We start from the raw sequence: 18,883 nt of genomic DNA, 5'->3' as shown, positions 1-18,883 counted from the left end.
ATATGGATAGGTGGAAAAACTACTCTTAATACTTGCACTAGGTGTGTGTGTGTGTGTGTGTGTGTGTGTGTGTGTGTGTGTGTGTGTGTGTGTGTGTGTGTGAGTTTGTGTGTGTGTGTGTGTGTGTGTGTGTTTGTGTGTGTGTGTGTGTGTGTGTGTGTGTGTGTGTGTGTGTTTGTGTGTGTGTGTGTGTGTGTGTGTGTGTGTGTGTGTGTGTGTGTGTGTGTGTGTGTGTGTGTGTGTGTGTGTGTGTGTGTGTGTGTGTGTGTGTGTGTGTGTGTGTTTGTGTGTGTGTGTGTGTGTGTGTGTGTGTGTGTGTAGAAGCACATACATACTACTTGTACATCTGTATACATTAAATGTAATTTATTACCAAAATTTATTACCAAAATAAAATAAACAGAAAAGCCTTAACCCTAATAGGTTTTAGGTTAACTAGTTGTTTGCATCTCTGGTAGGCCATTTTAATTCGATATAATATTTTTATTTTTAATTCAATTATGATTCCAGAGAAAACTAACTGAGAAATAGAACATAAAACCTTCATGCAATCATATTTATTCACACTTTCAACTGTGGAATTGACATGTTTAGGAAGCAGCATTGCTGTCCTTGTGTTGGCAGTTTCATGATGATTCATTTTATTCTATATAGCTAAAAGGTTCATGTGAAGAAACTGGAATCCAATAGGCTCCCAGCAGCAACTGGCTTTGAAGTGGCTGGAAACTGAAAGGAAACATACAGTGATAGTGATGGGAGTAGATAAGGGCATGTGCTAAATGTAAAAGGGAAACCACAGACAATGAATATTACAGTTTTACCATAACATGTTACACAAGGTGAATCCCAGGAAGCTGAATGAGCTTATTCTTAGCTGTGCAATTTGTAGAAGGGAAATTATTCCAAACCTCACTATCTGGTGTCAGATGAGCACGGCTTCCTCCTTTTTGAGTCTGGTTTATCTCAAGGTTTCATCCTCATATCATCTCAGTAGTTTTTTTCTTACTACTGTCACCTTGTCCGTTGTAAAAAGTGCTATTCACATAAAATTGAATTGAGTAGAATTGTTTTATCTCCATTTGTAGGATTGGTATAACAGGCATCTCTATTAAGTTTGTGTCATCTGCACAGTTAATAGATTCACTGGTAGGTTGGAAAGGTTGTAGATTAAGATATAATTTTTTTTTTTTTTTAAGATATAAAAGCTTTGGATATCTGTTGTCCACAAAGTAAAGTGATCAATTTGCCCTCCAGGCAAAGGGTAAAAAATTTAAACTGGTATCTGAAAAACTTTAGGCAGGCCAGTAACAAATGTTTAACAATTTAAACTTTTAAGCTTAAGCTTAACAACATGTTTTGCTTGTATGGAATTTGATGATGGCCCAAGCCCTTATTTGCTGGTACAGTACCTTGGTTCATTTGCCATCATGTTATTATCATTATCTCTCTGTAGGAAGATTAGTCTACTGGGAATGTATTCTCAAATTTAATAAAATGGTCATTCATCACTATGAGTAGGTTGCATTTTAGCCTTAAAAAAGTATGTACACATCAGATGGAATGGAATAGTCTGGGACACACTTTTTATAATGTATGAAGAGTGGTTACACATCTGGTAAGCAGAAATATAAAATGGTAGCAGTGCCAGTACACCAGCTGTTGGTGATAAAAATACACACATACACTGTGCTACATAATTTTGTGCTGTAAGTTCAGAGTTGTGGTGACTGGATGGATGATAAATGAAGTCCATGGTTATAGAGAATGCACCCACGATTCTGGGAAGCAGAAGTCATCAATATAGTAACCAAGAAACTGACATGAGAATGTGAGCGAGTGTGATGGATGGTTTAAAAAAAATTAGATTAACAGAAAGAAAGTAATGAGAAATCTTATTTTTAATCCCCACCAATGGAGCTGTATAATAAAGACCCTATGGGTCACTTATAGATTTACTATGCTGATATTATGCACTTTGGCCTCTCTGTTACATTTTGAATTGAATATGTTAAAGAAAAAAATCATGAACTCTCATGGCCAATTTCTTGATAGATAGATAGATAGATAGATAGATAGATAGATAGATAGATAGATAGATAGATAGATAGATAGATAGATAGATAGATAGATAGATAGATAGATAGATAAGGCTGAGAATTCTTACTTGCATATACAAGTAAATGTACTACATATGGTGCTACATATGCTGCTACAGTACATATGCTGCTACATATGGAGGGCACATTGGCTTAATGGTTAGTATGTTTTCTTCGCACATCCAGGGTTGGTGGTTTCATTCCTGCCTGTGCCCTGTGTGTGGAATTTAAATATTCTCCCCTGTGCTTTAGGTCTATAAATTGTCTATAAAGTGTGTGTACAATTCTACCTTGTGATCGTTTGTCACCCGCCTTGTGCCCCAAGTCCCTGGGGATATAGGCTCCAACTTGGGGTTATAAGATAAAACCTAAATAAAATACTGATACAAAAAATCAATGAGCAATGTTTTTGCTTCTAATAATTTGAGAACTGTGTGTGTGTGTGTGTGTGTGTGTGTGTGTGTGTGTGGGTGGGTGTGTTGCTATTATGGCATTTTTTATGGTTATTATGGTTAGGAATTTCTGACAGTTTTGACCTTGTGGAAATGTAGCTGGTCCCCACTGGGAAACGTGCAGCTTTTATTTATTTATTTCTTTATTTATTTATTAATTTATTTATTCATTCATACATTCATTCATTCATTCATACATGCATTTATTTAAAAAGGGGGATTTACGGTAAGGGTGAGGTTAAGGTGGTTAAGATAAGGTTAAGGCTAGTTTTAGGTGTTATAAGACTTTTTGGTGTGTGTGTGTGTGTGTGTGTGTGTGTGTGTGTTCAGAGAGAGAGAGAGAGAGAGAGAGAGAGAGAGAGAGAGAGAGAGCAGCGTTTAGGGGTGAGGCTACCAATCCAATCTGCAGTCCGTTCACTGTTGAAAACTGACAGCTCTCTCTCTCTCTCTCTCTCTCTCTCTCTCCTGCTCTGTCTCTCTCGCGCGCGTGCGCCTCCTACAATAAGTATGACGCACGGAGCGCGCGGTTTCACCGACACTCTCTGTACCCAGAGTAAAATGTGACCGGATTCTTGCGCACGGTGACGCAGCGGCGCGGCGCGGAGCAGATGGAGTGACGAGTATTGCAGCAAAAAAAAAAAGAAAAAAGAAAACTTGTCCGGTCCGAGCCGGGAGCGATAACGGTGCACCGCGGACGCGTTATAATGCGTCATATTTCACAATGACGACGAGGCGAAAGTCAACAAAGCTGCAGCTGCGGCGCTCCATCAGCGAACAGCTGCGCGACTCCACGTCCAAGGCTTGGGATTTACTCTGGAAAAATGTCCGAGAGAGACGACTTGCAGGTCAGTACAGCTGCACCGCATGATCCGAGTTTTAATTCAGTCTCCCCGTGAACTTACTGATGCTGAGATCTAAAGCAAGCACGAGGAGCTCCGCAGAATGACGTCAGCGCCGCGAGCGCTATGTCTGCTGTTCTGGGAAGGTCAAGTTAAAGTTAATGCATGTGTATAATGCGTAATTGTGTACACTGAAACATACTACAATTTTTCTTACATTTATCCCCTATTCCTGGTAATCTGGTTATTACAAGCTTCTAAATACAGTACAAGCAGTTCTCCAGTTCTTTATGAATGTACCGTTATCTCCAGACAAGAACTGTCTGTCAGAGCTAGTGCATGTTATTTAAAACTTTCTGCTGCATTGCTGAATTGATTAACTCTTGAAGAGGTCATATGGTGTTATACGTCACACATTATCCCATGAAATGAGCTCCAGTTCTCTGACACCTCTGAGGTTTCAGTTGGATTCTGTTGAATCTTTAACTCCCTCATATGCACACAGCTTCCTGTCCTTCTTGTGTGGCTGAATCCAAAACTGCACACCAGCATACTAAGCATGCTCGCCAGCTGTGCTTTGCATAGCAGCCAAGACTTTGGTCTTAGTCAACAAGCAACAGAGTTTATCACACACTGTGGGCTATAGCCAAGTATTGTTCTGGCATTACTGTTTCATCAAAGGGTCCAGTTCAGAAAGCTAGGACACATATCCATCAGGATAATGCCCTGAAGAATTGGCTGTAATTGGCAATAAGAAACGCGTACCTTCTAATTAGCACCTCTACTATATTTTGGAACAGTCTCTGGAAGATTCCTAGTGGAGGTGTCTTACAGAACAAGACACAGAAGTGTGCAAGCACACATTAAAAAAAAAGATCCATTTGGTTTCTTGTTCAGGTCTATATGGGAATCCAATATACAGAACATCTTGTGATAACATTTAATTGTCAGTACTGAATGTGTAGGGATTAAATCAAAGAAATTTACTGTTTAAAGATATGTGTTTCGTGAATTATTAACCATTAATGACCAATATGTATGTATATACAGTATATACATATATGAGAGAGTGAGAGAGAGGTGTGTGTGTGTGTGTGTGTGTGTGTGTGTGTGTGTGTGTGTGTGTGTGTGTGTGTGAAAGAGGATAAAATACTTCAATAATACTTTTTAATAACAAGACATTATTTACAATAAAATGCAATTAGAGTTGCAGTAAAATTGGATCCTACAGGACAGGAAAAGTAAATAGTTTTTCTTAATTCTTTGGTCATTTTTCCTTTTTGCAAAAAGAAGATCATCAATTCAAGGCTTGATTTAGAATATATACGCTGCTCAGCATGCACTGTATATGGCTTTTTTTAATATTCATGCAGTAAATATAAGCTGAATTGCACAGTAAGCAAACACTTTGAGATTTAAGCAGAGAATATATTACAGTTATTGTCATTTCACTTAAGAATGCTGTCCCAGTCAAATACTGTTCTTGTTATTTAGTATTTATGGGTCATTATGGAATAAATATGTATCCTGCAAGAAATTCATTTGAATAATGCATGGCTCAATCAACACAACATGATTAATGGACTTGTGATGGAACTGCTATTCTAATTGATTCTGTAAACAGCACAGCATATTTCTCTCAGGACAGCAGCGAGAGCAAACCTCAGGGTTTATGGTATTAAATTATGAATCATCCTACTCCAGCACAGGATTTATAATAAACAGTTACAAAGAGCTGATTTCAAATATTTACGCTCATAATACATCACTGTGCTGAAATGTTTTGCTTACCTTCTATCTCATATTCTGTGCCATTCAAGTCATACGTGAACTCATAGGTGCTGGTTATACAGTGTGTCAGGAAATGATGTCTAGTGCGAAGGTTGGAGTGAAAGCCTGGTGTTAGTTAGGAGCTAGTGTTAGAGAGAACTCCCTTCCAGAAATATGTGGATTTTACTGTAAAAATAACTTCAAATGTGTTTCACAGTAGATAACTGACAGGAATAATACAGATGTGTTTGGACCTTTAATATCTTTTGATATAATCCGTCAGCGGCTGATAGTAAAAGTTTGCAGCCAACATGGAGAGGCTGGAATAAGTGGGTGGTCTTGCTGTGATCTTGCTTTCTCTAAGTTTTATAATTATCTCATATAGTGGAGTTGGTCCTTATTGTGAAAATGTACCCTACCAACCAGATAATCATCAAATCACAAAACAACTGAAGTTACATTGCAGCAAATCTGTTGTAGAAAGGACACGATTTACATTTACATTATTTACTGTCCAGTGTCACCCAAATGAGGATGAGGTTCCCTTCTGAGTCTGCTTCCTCTCAAGGTTTCTTCATCATATCATTTCAGGGAGTGCCATGCTGTACCAGCGTCCTGGAATAGCGTCTGAACCATCAAAAGCCCTGACCAGGAGGGTTTCCTTATAACTTATTGCACTGTTTAGGTGTTCTTCGATTAATGAAGCTCCATTTTTCATACAGGCTACAAAAGCAAATGTTTTGTTATGTTACTGACTGAATTATTTCATTCAAAACACCAGACATGATGCTAGTGTTTTCATAAAAAACATAGAGCCTTTACTGCTCCCTATATTTGTTTAAGCATATATATGTGACAATTATTTTAAAAAGGGATCAATTTTTAATAGCAATGCTACAGTTATACTTCTCTGTCTTACATTCTCATATGATTTTATTCCACAGATATTTTCTAAAACGATTTTCCAAGGCTACAGCACATGGTATTGGTGAATCAGGCTATTGTGTTTTTTCTTAGGGTTATCATAGCAATGCAGATATTGTTCTGTATCATCTATTACAAATATTGCTAAGTATCATATCTGAGACTCATGAGCTTTATGAGTGGTTTAAGTGGATTAATTCCCATTTGCTAGCAATCTTATGCAGGTGGAATTCAGAGATTCTCAGTCGTATGATTACAGTACGTGGAATGTGTCCTGATGTAGACTAACTGCACTCCACATGCACTCAATAATGCTGCATGAAATGGAAGAAATGTAAAAGGTTGGTTTGGTTGTTCATTTGACATTTTTATTGTTCATTGACTTTCACATTTCTAAAATAAAATAGTAGCCACTAGGGGTCAGTGACCTCACAGCATTAATCTGTTGCCTGTACTTTTTGACCAGGTCCTGTCTCGATAGGATCTGGAAGCTTATAGAAAGAAAAAAAAAACACTGCAATGGGGTGACAGTTCAGTGGTTACTTCTTACTTTGATGTGTAAATGTATGTTTTTTTTTGTATAGTGTACAATACATAATCTTTTTCCACCATGAATGTAGGGCAACACAGATATCAGCATCAACCTGGCTATAAATAAACTCAGTATACACAGTAGGAGATGCAGTGTGTGTGTGTGTGTGTGTGTGTGTGTGTGTGTGTGTGTGTGTGTGTGTGTGCGTGTGTGTGGGTGCAGCATCAGCTTCTTGTCACTCACAAAACAGCATAAATGAGTTAATAGCCTTAGTTTAGCATTCACATATGTATGCATGAGTGTGTGTGTGTGTGTGTGTGTGTGTGTGTGTGTGTGTGTGTGTGTGTGTGCATGGTGCATGGTGCAGCATCAGCTTCTTGTCACTCAAAAACTCAACAAACAGCATAAATGAGTGGCCTGCCTTAGTCTAGCATCATTCACTTTAGTTTAATTAAAGTGTGTGTGTGTGTGTGTTTGTGTGTGTGTGTGTGTGTGTGTGTGTGAGTGTGAGTGCAAATTTAAAACAGGCAAATTGGCAGCATTCTTTGCAGTACCACAAGAGGGGGATCTACATCTCTGTAATTGATTTTACTGCATTTCGCTTTCACTGTTGCTGAAAAGGGGGATTTCTTCTCCTGTAGTATAAACACAGTAATCTCCGGTGTTTCCGGTTAAGTTGAGTCATATGGTGCATTAATTATATTAATGTTAAATGAACATGAACACTCAGGCACTGAATAAATTACATATAACTCTACACACATTATTTATGGCCTCTCATACTTTGGAATAAAGCCCATTTTTGGCTGAGATTCTTCTTTCAATAACCTGTCCTTATTGGTGCCTGTCTCAGTCACATGACCGTGAGGTGGGTAGAACAGAGAGGAGTGTTTCCTAAGATTAAAGTTGACTTCATGTGCATTTGAGCGTATGTATTTGTAAAGTTATTTGAAAAGATCTTTTTGCTGCTCCCAGTTGAGCGTTTCTCAGCATTGTGGTATGTGGAACAGCTGCGTCTCGCCATGTGAAAGCTGAAGGAATGTCTAGGAGATAAGACATAGAGGAAGACAGACACGTCCTGTAGGTATCCACGACTTCCTGTGGACTGAGAGATACAGAGAGATGGATGTAATGACACTGGAATTACCAGACAGGTCTATGGACACTGAGAGTTTTTGGAGCTTGACACCTGAGACTCAGGACATTTACCTGAGGCTGGACAGTTGCCACCGGCGATCCGGGTTGCGTTTGGCCCGAATCGTTGCCCGTCAGCAGCTGCTCCAGAAGATAGAGCGAGGTAAGCGAGGTGCGCAGTGCACATGACTGACCCACTTTTGCTGTCTCAGTGCTGTTCTCAGGCATTTTCTCTAAGGAGGCTTTCACACTGGTAGTTTAGTCTGAAACAGCAGGAAAAATTGGTAATGCGAACGCTGTCATGTGGACTGTGAAGCACACAGCAGTACTGAACCTGAGACTGCCTTCAGTTACACTGGAACTGTGCCACAATTCCCATGAATGTAAACACAACTCAAACACACACTTATTCAGTAAGTAAAGTAACCTGTGTGTATGTTGTAGCTGATAACGGCATCATTCATTTCCACAACCCTCATGTACCATGAGTGACAGGTGATAAAAAAACAGCTGAGATGCTTTATTTGGATATGGAGAGAAAAAAAAACATCCAGGAGCAGTTAAACAAATCTAAACTTTAACTAAAAAGTAATAATACCAAAATAATAATAATAAAAAAAATGTTTTCTAGGTGCATTTGTGATGATGTAAGATGAATGCAAATCTGTGTGAACCAGACCAAAGGTGTGAACCAAGTATTAATTATCATATTAAATTAATTATCAAGTATATAATTGCTTTGGAAAACAATATTATTTATTTATCTTTGCGCATGTACTGAATCTGAAACTCAATATTGTAATCATTTTAAATACCTTGAAGTGCAATAACTTCTGTACGTACACTAACTGCAACAACGGAAAACCTGAAGACACTCATCTCTCTGTATCCTGCGTATGATATCAGTGTTTTATTGTGTAAACAGAGCCGTATACTGATAGCTGACTTCCTTTTTTCTAAGAAGGAGGCTGAAAAGGTCGTCTTAAAGCACATGCATTGTCTAATATTGTGACAGAAATGAGCGTTTCTTAAGATACATCACATCAATTATGATAGTAGATAGTGCTTCTTTTTCCGTTCTTTTCTTGGTTTTAACCAGCTGTATTGCTCAATGTGATTGGCATCAGCTTGGTATTCTGCAAAGCTTGACATGACACTGATGGGTAGACTCTATCTCACTGAGCTGTGTAGTCCTGGAGGATCTCGGGAAATCAAGATCCTGTGAGCATGTCTGTCCTTGCTCCAGCATGCTCCTACGGCATACACACTGACTTATTAACCAACCAGAGACTAAATTCGACACAATCATTTTCACTACCAGCTCTCATGTTCTGATGTAACATATTGCATTATATAATATATAATATAATATAATATAACATTATATAATAGTTTCTTGAAGTAAAGCTACAGTAATGCACAGTGAAGCACTTTATCCTCCATTTAAAGGCACAGTTTTATACAAAGTTTTACACAATACACTGCAAATTGAATAGGAAACAGCTGATGATATAATATGAAGAAAAATAATCAGGCTTTAAAATATCCCGTAGCTGCTTATGACTTTGTATGAGTACATGGGGTTGATCTATCATGTATATATATTTTTTTTTAATAAAAAAATATATATGACTATATAATATATATAATAAGATATAATAGATAAGGGCTTCCACTGCTGTTGCTGATATTCCGTGGTGCATTTGGTGTAAGAGAGTTTGCTCTTAACATGAGGGATTTAATGATCATATCCACTTTAGTTCTGATGTATTTGTGCTTCATCCTGTACAATTTCTTCTAATTTTGTCTTCTGTTTCAATGTAATATTGTGTGTGTGTAACTTCATACCTTCATGCCTGCAAGCATGAATAAGTCACTCTGGCAGCATGCTATGGCATGCCATAAGAGGTTTGCTTGTCTGTTATAGTGAATTTTTAGTGAATGGTGAAGCAATTCAGCTTAGCAATCACACGCAGGGTCAATCGATTCACATCAAGTAAATGGCACAAGAATGCACGACTGGTGTTGGGAGAAAATATAAAGCCACACTACTGTGACCTGTCTGAGGATGAGGTTTCCCCAAACTAGCAGCACCCAAGAGCTGCTCTCCCTCTGTAACATTTCACTCCACAGAGCTTATGTAGGATCCCCTGGTGCTCAACATCACAAATTAATGTGACACCCTGTCTGCTAACTGCAATCCATTTCACCCAGTAGTGAAACTAGTTGAAAATTCTGTTGTTTTTATTTTCTTATCATTTGGGAGAATTTGTGAGCGCTGCATGCACTGAATTTATTGCGGCTCATTGCTGTCCTCTGTTGGTATAAAACGCATCGTTCAGTATTGCGGCATTGTGACTTTTTCCTAAAAGGAGACACAGATCGAATGGGCCATTATTTATTCTCTATAAAGGTGTAACTAATTCCGCACCAACAATAAAACAAAACAGTTTAGATTAAATTTCCTCGAATCTAACCAGAACAGACAAACCGATCTTTCTCCCCAAGCAAAATAAATAAATAAATAAATAAATAACAATAACCTATAGCTAATTTTATTATAATATTAACACTGTCCTATCATAATATGGTTATGGAGTATATTCGAGTCTCCAAGGCGCAAGGCAGCAATATGGCGATATTATGGCAATATGGCAATACAGCGTTAGAGCACAGGAATGAAGCAGGAACCCTGGAGGAACCTGTGGATCCTGACAGCTCCAGGTGGCAACTGCTATGCCACAGCACCACTAATATTATATATTGAAAGTTTTTATCACTCTATAATCAATTTTTGACTTCTAATGGAGGCCAAAGTGTCTGTCTTATGTAGTTCAGACATATATTAAAGTTGTGTATCTTATATTAAATTGTTAGCTTAATCAAACACATTTCTATTCCGACACTTCAAGCAGAATCATAATCTAGCTAGTGGATTTTTCAAAACAAAAATGAAAATATTTGTGGTTGAGAGTTCATGTGACATTTTTGGATCTGAGATTTGATGTAATAAGAGGTAAGTTTCTGGTAAGGAACACTGTGATCATCAGCACTTCCTGTTTTTGAAGGGGATCATTTAGGATCCACTGAAAGGATTTTGCGATCGAGACAACTGACTTTAAAATGGCCGGCTCTCGAATCTGCGGTCTGTGACTTCTGCACTATGGAGACAAAGTGATTATTATGTTTGTGAGTCACTAGTTCTGCTTGAAAATAATTGGATTTTAATCCATTGTTGATGATGCCAAAAAAACTTCGAAAAAATCCCAGAATAAATGTATGAAAAACATTTAAATATATCATGAACTAAATCGACTACAACCTTTTTTTTTTTTTTTTTTTTTACATGTTTAGTAACATTCTTTTTTAATAAAGTTTTTTGGCACCTTGTTCAATAGTATACTCTATATATGATAGGTGTGTGTGCATTTGTGTGTGCATGTGTGTGTGTGTGTAGTATTCAGTAGAGTTTAGACACAGAGGAAGCTGAGGTGCAGGAGGTGAAGAGTTCATGTGGTTTATTGCTATTTCACATCATGAAGATTCTCATGCTGAGGGTGTGTCTCGTGCCTTCTTCTATCCTGGCACGCACGCACACAAACACAAAAACACACACACACATACACAGAAGCTGGCTGTCTGTCTGTAGTGTGTCTCTCTCACTGATGTAAGTGGCATGACACAAGTGAAAGTGAAAGTGACGTGACATACAGCTAAGTATGGTGACCCATACTCAGAATTCATTCTCTGCGTTTAACCCATCCAAAGTGCACACACACAGCAATGAACACACACACACCATGAACACATACCCAGAGCAGTGGGCAGCCATTTATGCTCCGGTGCCCGGGGAGCAGTTGGGGGGTTTGGTGCCTTGCTCAAGGGCACCTCAGTCATGGTATTGCTGGCCCGAGACTCGAACCCACAACCTTAGTCAAACTCTCTAACCTTTAGGCCACAACCTCCCCCCTTATATGTATTATAAACAACCTCATTTGTACTGTATCAGTTTTTCTTCTCTTCTTTTACAGTCTGCTTTCATAGTCAATCTCTCTCTCTCTCTCTCTCTCTCTCTCTCTCTCATCTGTCTGTATGCCTGTCTGCCTGTCTCATTCTGTCTGTCTGTCCTTCTGTCTGTCTCTCTCTGGACATGGAGGACAGAAGGCAGACAGGTTGCACACTTTGAGACGAGGTCGTGGGCTGCAGACAGTACATGATCCAGCTGTTGTGAGAGGGAGGGGGAGAGTAGAGGAGGGATCACAGGCAGGAGTGGAGGGAAAAAGATGTGTTCAAGGAAAGTAAGGGGAACATATCAGAAGATCAGACCGTGTAAAGAAGACTAATAAATCCAGATGTTTGTTAATTAACAATGAGCAATGAACCCTGTGCATGACTACTGAAATACGGATGCCTAAAGGTAATACACAAACCTTTAGCTTTTACATTTGAGCTCTTTTAAATTACAACTAGTTCATTTTTAACTGGAATCCTAATTCTGATGCTTAGAAAGTGTATTTTAAGTCATGCTGACTGTGTCGCTCTGATTTTATGAGTCAGTTGTACCTAATTTTATTAATAAAGGGTAATTCAACTTTCAATTTTTATATGTCCGACTTATAACCAATCAATCTTAATTGTTTAGTTAAAGTACACCTTTATTTCAGGCCTAAATATCTAAATATGAGTTATTTGTATGGATATATAGACAGAGTTTTAAGGGGCTTCATAACACAGGAATTCCTGAGTTGTGTTTATGTTAGAGAAGAACTCAAATCTTCTTTCTGAAAGTACTTCAGCATGTGTGGGAAAGTGGCGGAGATCCAGATGTGTGTGTGTGTGTGTGTGTGTGTGTGCATGGCTGTTCTGGTGGGAAAGGAGGGGCGGTTATCTGAGGTCACCCTATGAGGCCTGCTATCCAGTGTGTATGAATGTGACCTCAAAGGAAATACACACATACAAACACACACACACACACACACACACACACACACACACACACACACACACACACACACACACACACACACACACACCCATTGCTACTGCTGATATTCTCAGTGGTAATAGGTAAGTGATCATAAGCTTAACTGTAAAGCAAAATTGATTATTATATAAAGTCATCCATCACTTTTAGAAATGTGTGTGTGTGAGTGTGTGTGTGTCAGGGGACGACATATGATTTAGATCTAGCTATGTGCTAACTGTTTGTTTAAGAATGTACTAAGTGATTTTCCATTCCTGGAGAATAGTCTGGTGTTTACAGTACCAGTATTACAGTCTGTAACCCCCACACTGCACTGAATCATACTGTGTTACACTGTCTTATCAACACACACACACACCAGGGTATATTTTCCTTTATAGCTCCTTATCATTAGTTTTTGTTTTTCTGTCTTGATGATATCCCACACTTTGTAGGGTAAATATTCCAAGTGGGGTTCGATTCATATAAATTTAAACTCATTCATCTTTATCCAGAAAGTATGAATCGACTCTACACCTGCTCTAACAACCAACAATGACAAACTTTGCTCTAACTAACCAGCAACAAGTGTAACATAGTAAGACAGACAGAACCACAATTAAACACCAAGTTTATAACCAAGTGCTTTTATTAAAGTGTCACAGAAACCGAATATATTTTTTATAATGCTTTAAAAAGTAGTCAGTCTATTACACCGACACTGTGTCGAAAAACCCACATCCAGTTTTTGTGAAATGTATGGATTCACTGATCTACGGAATTCCTAAGAGGTCTTTTGTTGTTGTTTGCTCATTATATCGACATAACAAAAGTTGTTATGTCGTGAAACAACTTAATTTTCTCCTAATCTCTGCATAAGAACATGTTCTAGAGGCAGCACAAGCACAGTAACACATACTTTGATCAGTGACTCAATCACGTGATTGACAACTTCCACAAATGTGTCATATGTCTTTCAGCATAATAGCTCTGAAAGAGGAAAGCGCAACCTCTTACATCACAAAACAATAAATGAATACAAAACGTATCATATTTTAAAAATGTGCAAAAAATCTTATACAAAACAATTGTATATAAAAATAGGGTATGCAGTGATCACGACAAAAACAAGAGAGAAAAAATATAACAATGCATGGCCTCTAGGACTTCCGTACTGACGTGACTGGTGTGGCTATATTGTATATATTATATATTGTGTTCACATGACTTTCAAAATCTAGTTTATGTCCACAAAGTACTATTTTATAGGAAATAGGAAGTCGGAGACCAAAATGACGTTGTATTCGAGTGTGGAAAATCAAGGACTATGTGATCAATGTTGTAGATTGCTAATCTACAACAAGCTACAAGCTAATATGCCTGTATGTTGATTGTTCTAAAGCTAATCATTGTGTATACAGCGTAACTCATTTAAAGGAAAAAAATACAGAGTTCCCAACTAGGAATTCCAGGTTTATTTGGTTTTTCACACACTACAAACAGGTTAGAGATACCAGTCAGCCTATAAAACATATCTTTGGGCTAGAGAAAGGAAAGTGGAGTACCCAGAGGAAACCCCCTGAAACAAAGGTAGAGCATGCAACTTGACAACACACAGGGCGGTGGCAGGAATCAAACCCCACCCCACTCTTTACTTGTATCTTGGAAAACTATTCTGGAGATTTACTGGAAACACAGTAGGGCATTCGAGTATTGTGCACCTACAGTTTATGAATACTGAGAATTCAGATGTACTGTACTACTCCTTTGGCATACTGCTGTATAGTAGGATATTAGAGATATTCAGGCTGGTGCATATAAATCATTTAAATTAATTATTGTGTGTGTGTGTGTGTGTGTGTGTGTGTGTGTGTGTGTGTGTGTGTGTGTGTGTATTTGGTTGTGTATGTCTTGTGAACAAAAGGTCTTGAATTTCAGAATCGTGCATGTGTGTGCGTGTTTAGAGCACATTAGACACAGTTGTTTCTGTCCTCTTGTGCTAATTGTGTGTTTGAACCGGCTGGATTGAAAATGATTCCAGTCTCTCTGATCTGCCATCTCTCTGTTTACTGCAGGAAATGTTGTCCCTGTTGCTAGGTACAGTCCATCCATGCCATCCTTAATACTGCTGTGGAAACCAAACTTACAGGAAGTGCTTTAATTCCAGCCTCTTTCACATCCAACAGTGACCGACGCTACACTGGCACCAGCTTCAAGAGTTGAGCACTTAATAAAAGTGAGAGAGCAGGAAGGAAAGAATGAGAGAATGTGAGTGGGGGAGTACATGAGGGGGATTAAAAGAGACCTGAAAAGACATTATTGGCTCGGAGTGAATTCTAAGGGCACTAGGTGGTGTTCTTATGTAACATGAGGTCTTGCCTGCTCAATCAAAAGAGAATGTCTTTTATTGGTGGCCTCATGTATTGGTGGCTTTCAAACCTCTTTCGTCTCCTGCAGGCTGTTCTTAAGGCCTTGAGCCAGTGGGGCTGTAGGGCTAGCCTCGGCGGGGCAGGATTAGAGCTACAGAGTGCCACAGGCCCATGATTGCTCTGTGAGGGGTTTGTTGGCACACAATAGGTACATGACTTTGTGTTGGTGAGGTGATGAAACGACTTATGTTTTGTGCTGCCGTGGTGAGATGGCAGGCCGTTTGTATGGGTTGATTGGTGTGTGGCTTTGTGTTGGTTTTTTCTTGTCGCCAAAGATGCCAGGGGTCCGTGTTTAATTAAACAGGGTGGCAGGAAAAAAAACAGCAGCACTTTGTTCCCACAGCTTCAGATTCCGTGACTTACATTCTTTTGTCACTATTCAGTATTTTCTCGAAGGTTTAGAGTTTAATTTAATATAGCAGTAAACAAGTTTCTGTGGACTGTCGACCCATTACAGATCCTTTGAACCTGTTTTTAATTACAGCAACAATTACATCATAATGGTCTCATACTATACATTCTATGTTCCATGAGCAGGAAGATTGACCTCTGACACACACACAATTGGAAGAATGTGACCTTTTTGTGCATATACAAGTAAAATAAACACATTCTTTTAAAGAGGCAAAATAGATATAAAATCATTTCCTGTGTGTGAGTGTGGGTCGAGCTGCACCCCGCTGAGCTTTTCCCCTGATAGCCTTGTTTCCACCCTCAGAAAGGCCCTCCACATCTCTTTCTAATAGTTTACATATGTGGCCAATTTTGTGCTGTCCTTGTAATTTAGATACTCTGGTGCTGGTTACAGACTCTTCAAGTATGGTCTGTTATGGTCTTGTTGCTGTTTATGTCATGTATTACAAAATGTGTGCAGTCAGTCAGGCCGTATGTGATAGATTCTTCAATTATGAGATGTCAGATATCAGAATGGAAAAATAATCGCCCTTGTAAATCTGGAATCTCATGTTAAACTCTTAAAATGAATGTTTGTCTTAAAAAATTAGCAGTTATTATGGAGTTCTGGGTTTCCATCCTCCCAACAGGAACCATCGTCAGTAGGTGGACCGGTTACGTTAAATTATGAATAAGTGTGTGAATGAGTGTGTGAATGCTGCCCTTGTGTCCTATCCAGGGTGTAGTCCAGGATTAAGCAGTTACTGAAGGTGCATGCATGAACTATTGTGAAAATCATTTACTATGTGACATTTCTGACATTTGTGACCGTTTAACTAAATTTCACTGTTTTTATCTCAGCACAATGTTTAAACTGAATGGGATTTAGGTTTCAGTATAATGCCACTGATAGATGACACATTTTAAACAGATGAATTTCTCTTTCACACTTAAGCTAATCTGACATCATAGTTCTGCTCTGACATCATTGCAGGAGCACAGGTGCATCTGCACACTTAGCATTGCTCAAATTTTTTCCCCCTTTGGTGCAACACTGTGGTGAATTGTTAATGATGGGGCGCTCATTCAAACATTTTATATGTCATCACTACAACTGTTTGGGAGTTTTTCATTCCGTGTGTGTGTGTGTGAGAGAGAGAGAGAGAGAGAGAGAGAGAGAGAGAGAGATTCACAATAAATGGGAAGGAGAAAGTAAGCAGTGGGGAATAAAGGAAAAATCTGTATCTTTGTAAGAGAACAAAAAAGTCCATTTATCTCTCTCTCTTTCTCTCTCTCTCTCTCTCTCTCTCTCTCTCTCTCTCTCTCTCGTGCTCACTCGCTCTCTCTCTCGCTCTTGCTCTCACACACACTCACACACACTCGCACACATTCGGGTGATGGAACTCTGAGTCAGTGAGCACTCAGCACTGCAAGCTTTCAGTCAGCAATAATACGCCTCCTTACTGCACAGTTCTCTCTGAATTATCATTGAAGATCATTGAAAGGAAACGGATAAAATTGACATACTGTGGTAAGATCATTTTGTCTCATCTACATTTTAAAAACTGCTTTGTATTGTCAGTGGAGTCGTCTCTCATGTAGCATTATTTCTAATGTGTGAATGAATTAATTAAGTAACGAATTACAGAAAAAAACTCTTTGAGGTCAGATTTAATTATCTTTCTTTTCTTTTTGGTATTTTAATGTCTTTAGAATTTTTAGGGTTTCAGATTTCAGCAAAAGTATTTATTACATTTTTATAACTGTAGCACATTGTATAGCATTCACCCAGAGTGACTGAGTTTTCTCAGTGAATTACATTTAAAGATCATTTCTAGGCAAACGCTTTTGGAATTGTGTTTTTTTTATACATTCTCATTTTTTTTGCGGTTTCAGCTACAGGTGTGACACTTTAGGGCATATGTGCAGATGTACATGCTGTTCAGTCACCTGCTGCTCTGTCCTTCCTGAAACAGGCATTATATTTAGCGGCATGTTTTCCGTTCTCCTTTATAGTGTCTTAAGATAGATGTGTTGGTTGACAGGGTGATGATGTGTTTGTGTGTGTGTGTGTGTGTGTGTGTGTGTGTGTGAGTGTGTGCATGTGTACGAAGTCATAATGAATGGATAAAATAAGACATGCCACCTATTAAAGGGCTAATATTACCTGTTGTCTGTTTTTTTAGAGATTGAAGCAAAGGAGGCATGCGATTGGTTGAGAGCGGCAGGATTTCCACAGTATGCTCAGCTCTATGAGGGTAAGACAACATGTATATATAATATGCCTGGGAGAATCTGCAAAATGTTAAAAAGTACAAAGAATTTGTATTTTATTTCACATAACACATTTTACTTTAACCGATATTTATATTTAGTCCACAAGACACAATAAGAACAGAATTTACACAAATGAACCAGTTCAAGTGTTTACATTTGTTACATTCTTAATTGTGTTTTATTATCATTGTTATTATATTTTGTTATATTTGTTCCTGAGTCCCATTAGAAAAATTCTTTTAGGTCCTGCACATTATTTGTTTCTCAGCATCCGCTACATATTTTACCCCTTTCCAACAGTGACTATATGATATAGAGATATGTCTTTTCGCACTGTGCATAAGGTTAGAAGTCTATACATTTAGAAGAATTTATGCCATGATAATCTGCTTACACACTTTTCATGTAGGATGATATTGCGGGATGTATATCACTGATGTGGTAGCAGTTAGAGAAACTGATCTTTTGTTAATTTGTTTTTTACTTTGATATGAATAAAGGAGGATGAAGATGCATAATAGGAGGCGTTACTGTTTGCACTGATTAGCATTGAAGACAGCAGCAGGGGGGCAAGCCAAGTCAAGTCAAGAAGCTTTTATAGAAATTTCAACCTTACAGTATGTAGCTGATTCAGTACATAGTGAAATGAGACAACGTTTCTGAAGGACCATGGTGCTACAGGAGAGTGGTGGCTCAAGGGGTTTAGGCTCTGGGTTGTTGATTGGAGGTTCAGGGTTCAAGTCCCAGCATTGCCGCTGTAAGGCCATTGAGCAAAGCCCTTAATCCTCCCTGCGCCAGGGGCGCTTTATCATGGCTGTCCCTTGGCTCTGACAACAAACTCTAGAGTTGGGATAAATAAAGAATGATTTTACTGTATAATTACTGTGTAATTTATATGTGACAAATAAAGGCTTCTAATGTGTAAGATTTCTCTGAAAAGTTCAGGCCTGCTATTTTGTAGCTGGCTAATATGACTAAATATTCCACTAAACAAATCCAAAGTTACCATATTGCAGAGGTTTAGTTTTATGACAAGAGTCTAATTAACAAAGCAATGTTGTTCGTCTGCACACG

General features: G+C 38.5%; 1 protein-coding gene across 6 annotated transcripts in view; it reads left to right on the top strand.

The window, feature by feature from the left end:
• Positions 1 to 18,883, top strand: part of stard13a (StAR related lipid transfer domain containing 13a) — a 58,119-nt gene that overhangs the window by 17,587 nt on the left and 21,649 nt on the right. The window contains exons 1-2 of one of the 6 annotated variants that reach the window (XM_060895581.1): positions 2,989 to 3,393; positions 17,719 to 17,790. In XM_060895581.1, coding sequence (XP_060751564.1) covers positions 3,270 to 3,393; positions 17,719 to 17,790 — 196 coding nt within the window. In that variant the 5' untranslated portion in view covers positions 2,989 to 3,269. Of the gene's footprint in view, positions 1 to 2,988; positions 3,394 to 7,458; positions 7,911 to 12,038; positions 12,165 to 16,948; positions 17,064 to 17,718; positions 17,791 to 18,883 lie in introns of those variants that run through there. The other 5 variants (XM_060895580.1, XM_060895579.1, XM_060895582.1 and 2 more) reach the window with 5 other exon arrangements.

The sequence above is a fragment of the Tachysurus vachellii genome, chromosome 20 (assembly GCF_030014155.1).
Source record: "Tachysurus vachellii isolate PV-2020 chromosome 20, HZAU_Pvac_v1, whole genome shotgun sequence".
In the NCBI taxonomy this organism is placed as follows: Eukaryota; Metazoa; Chordata; class Actinopteri; order Siluriformes; family Bagridae; genus Tachysurus; species Tachysurus vachellii.
This window is presented reverse-complemented; position numbering and strand designations above follow the sequence as displayed.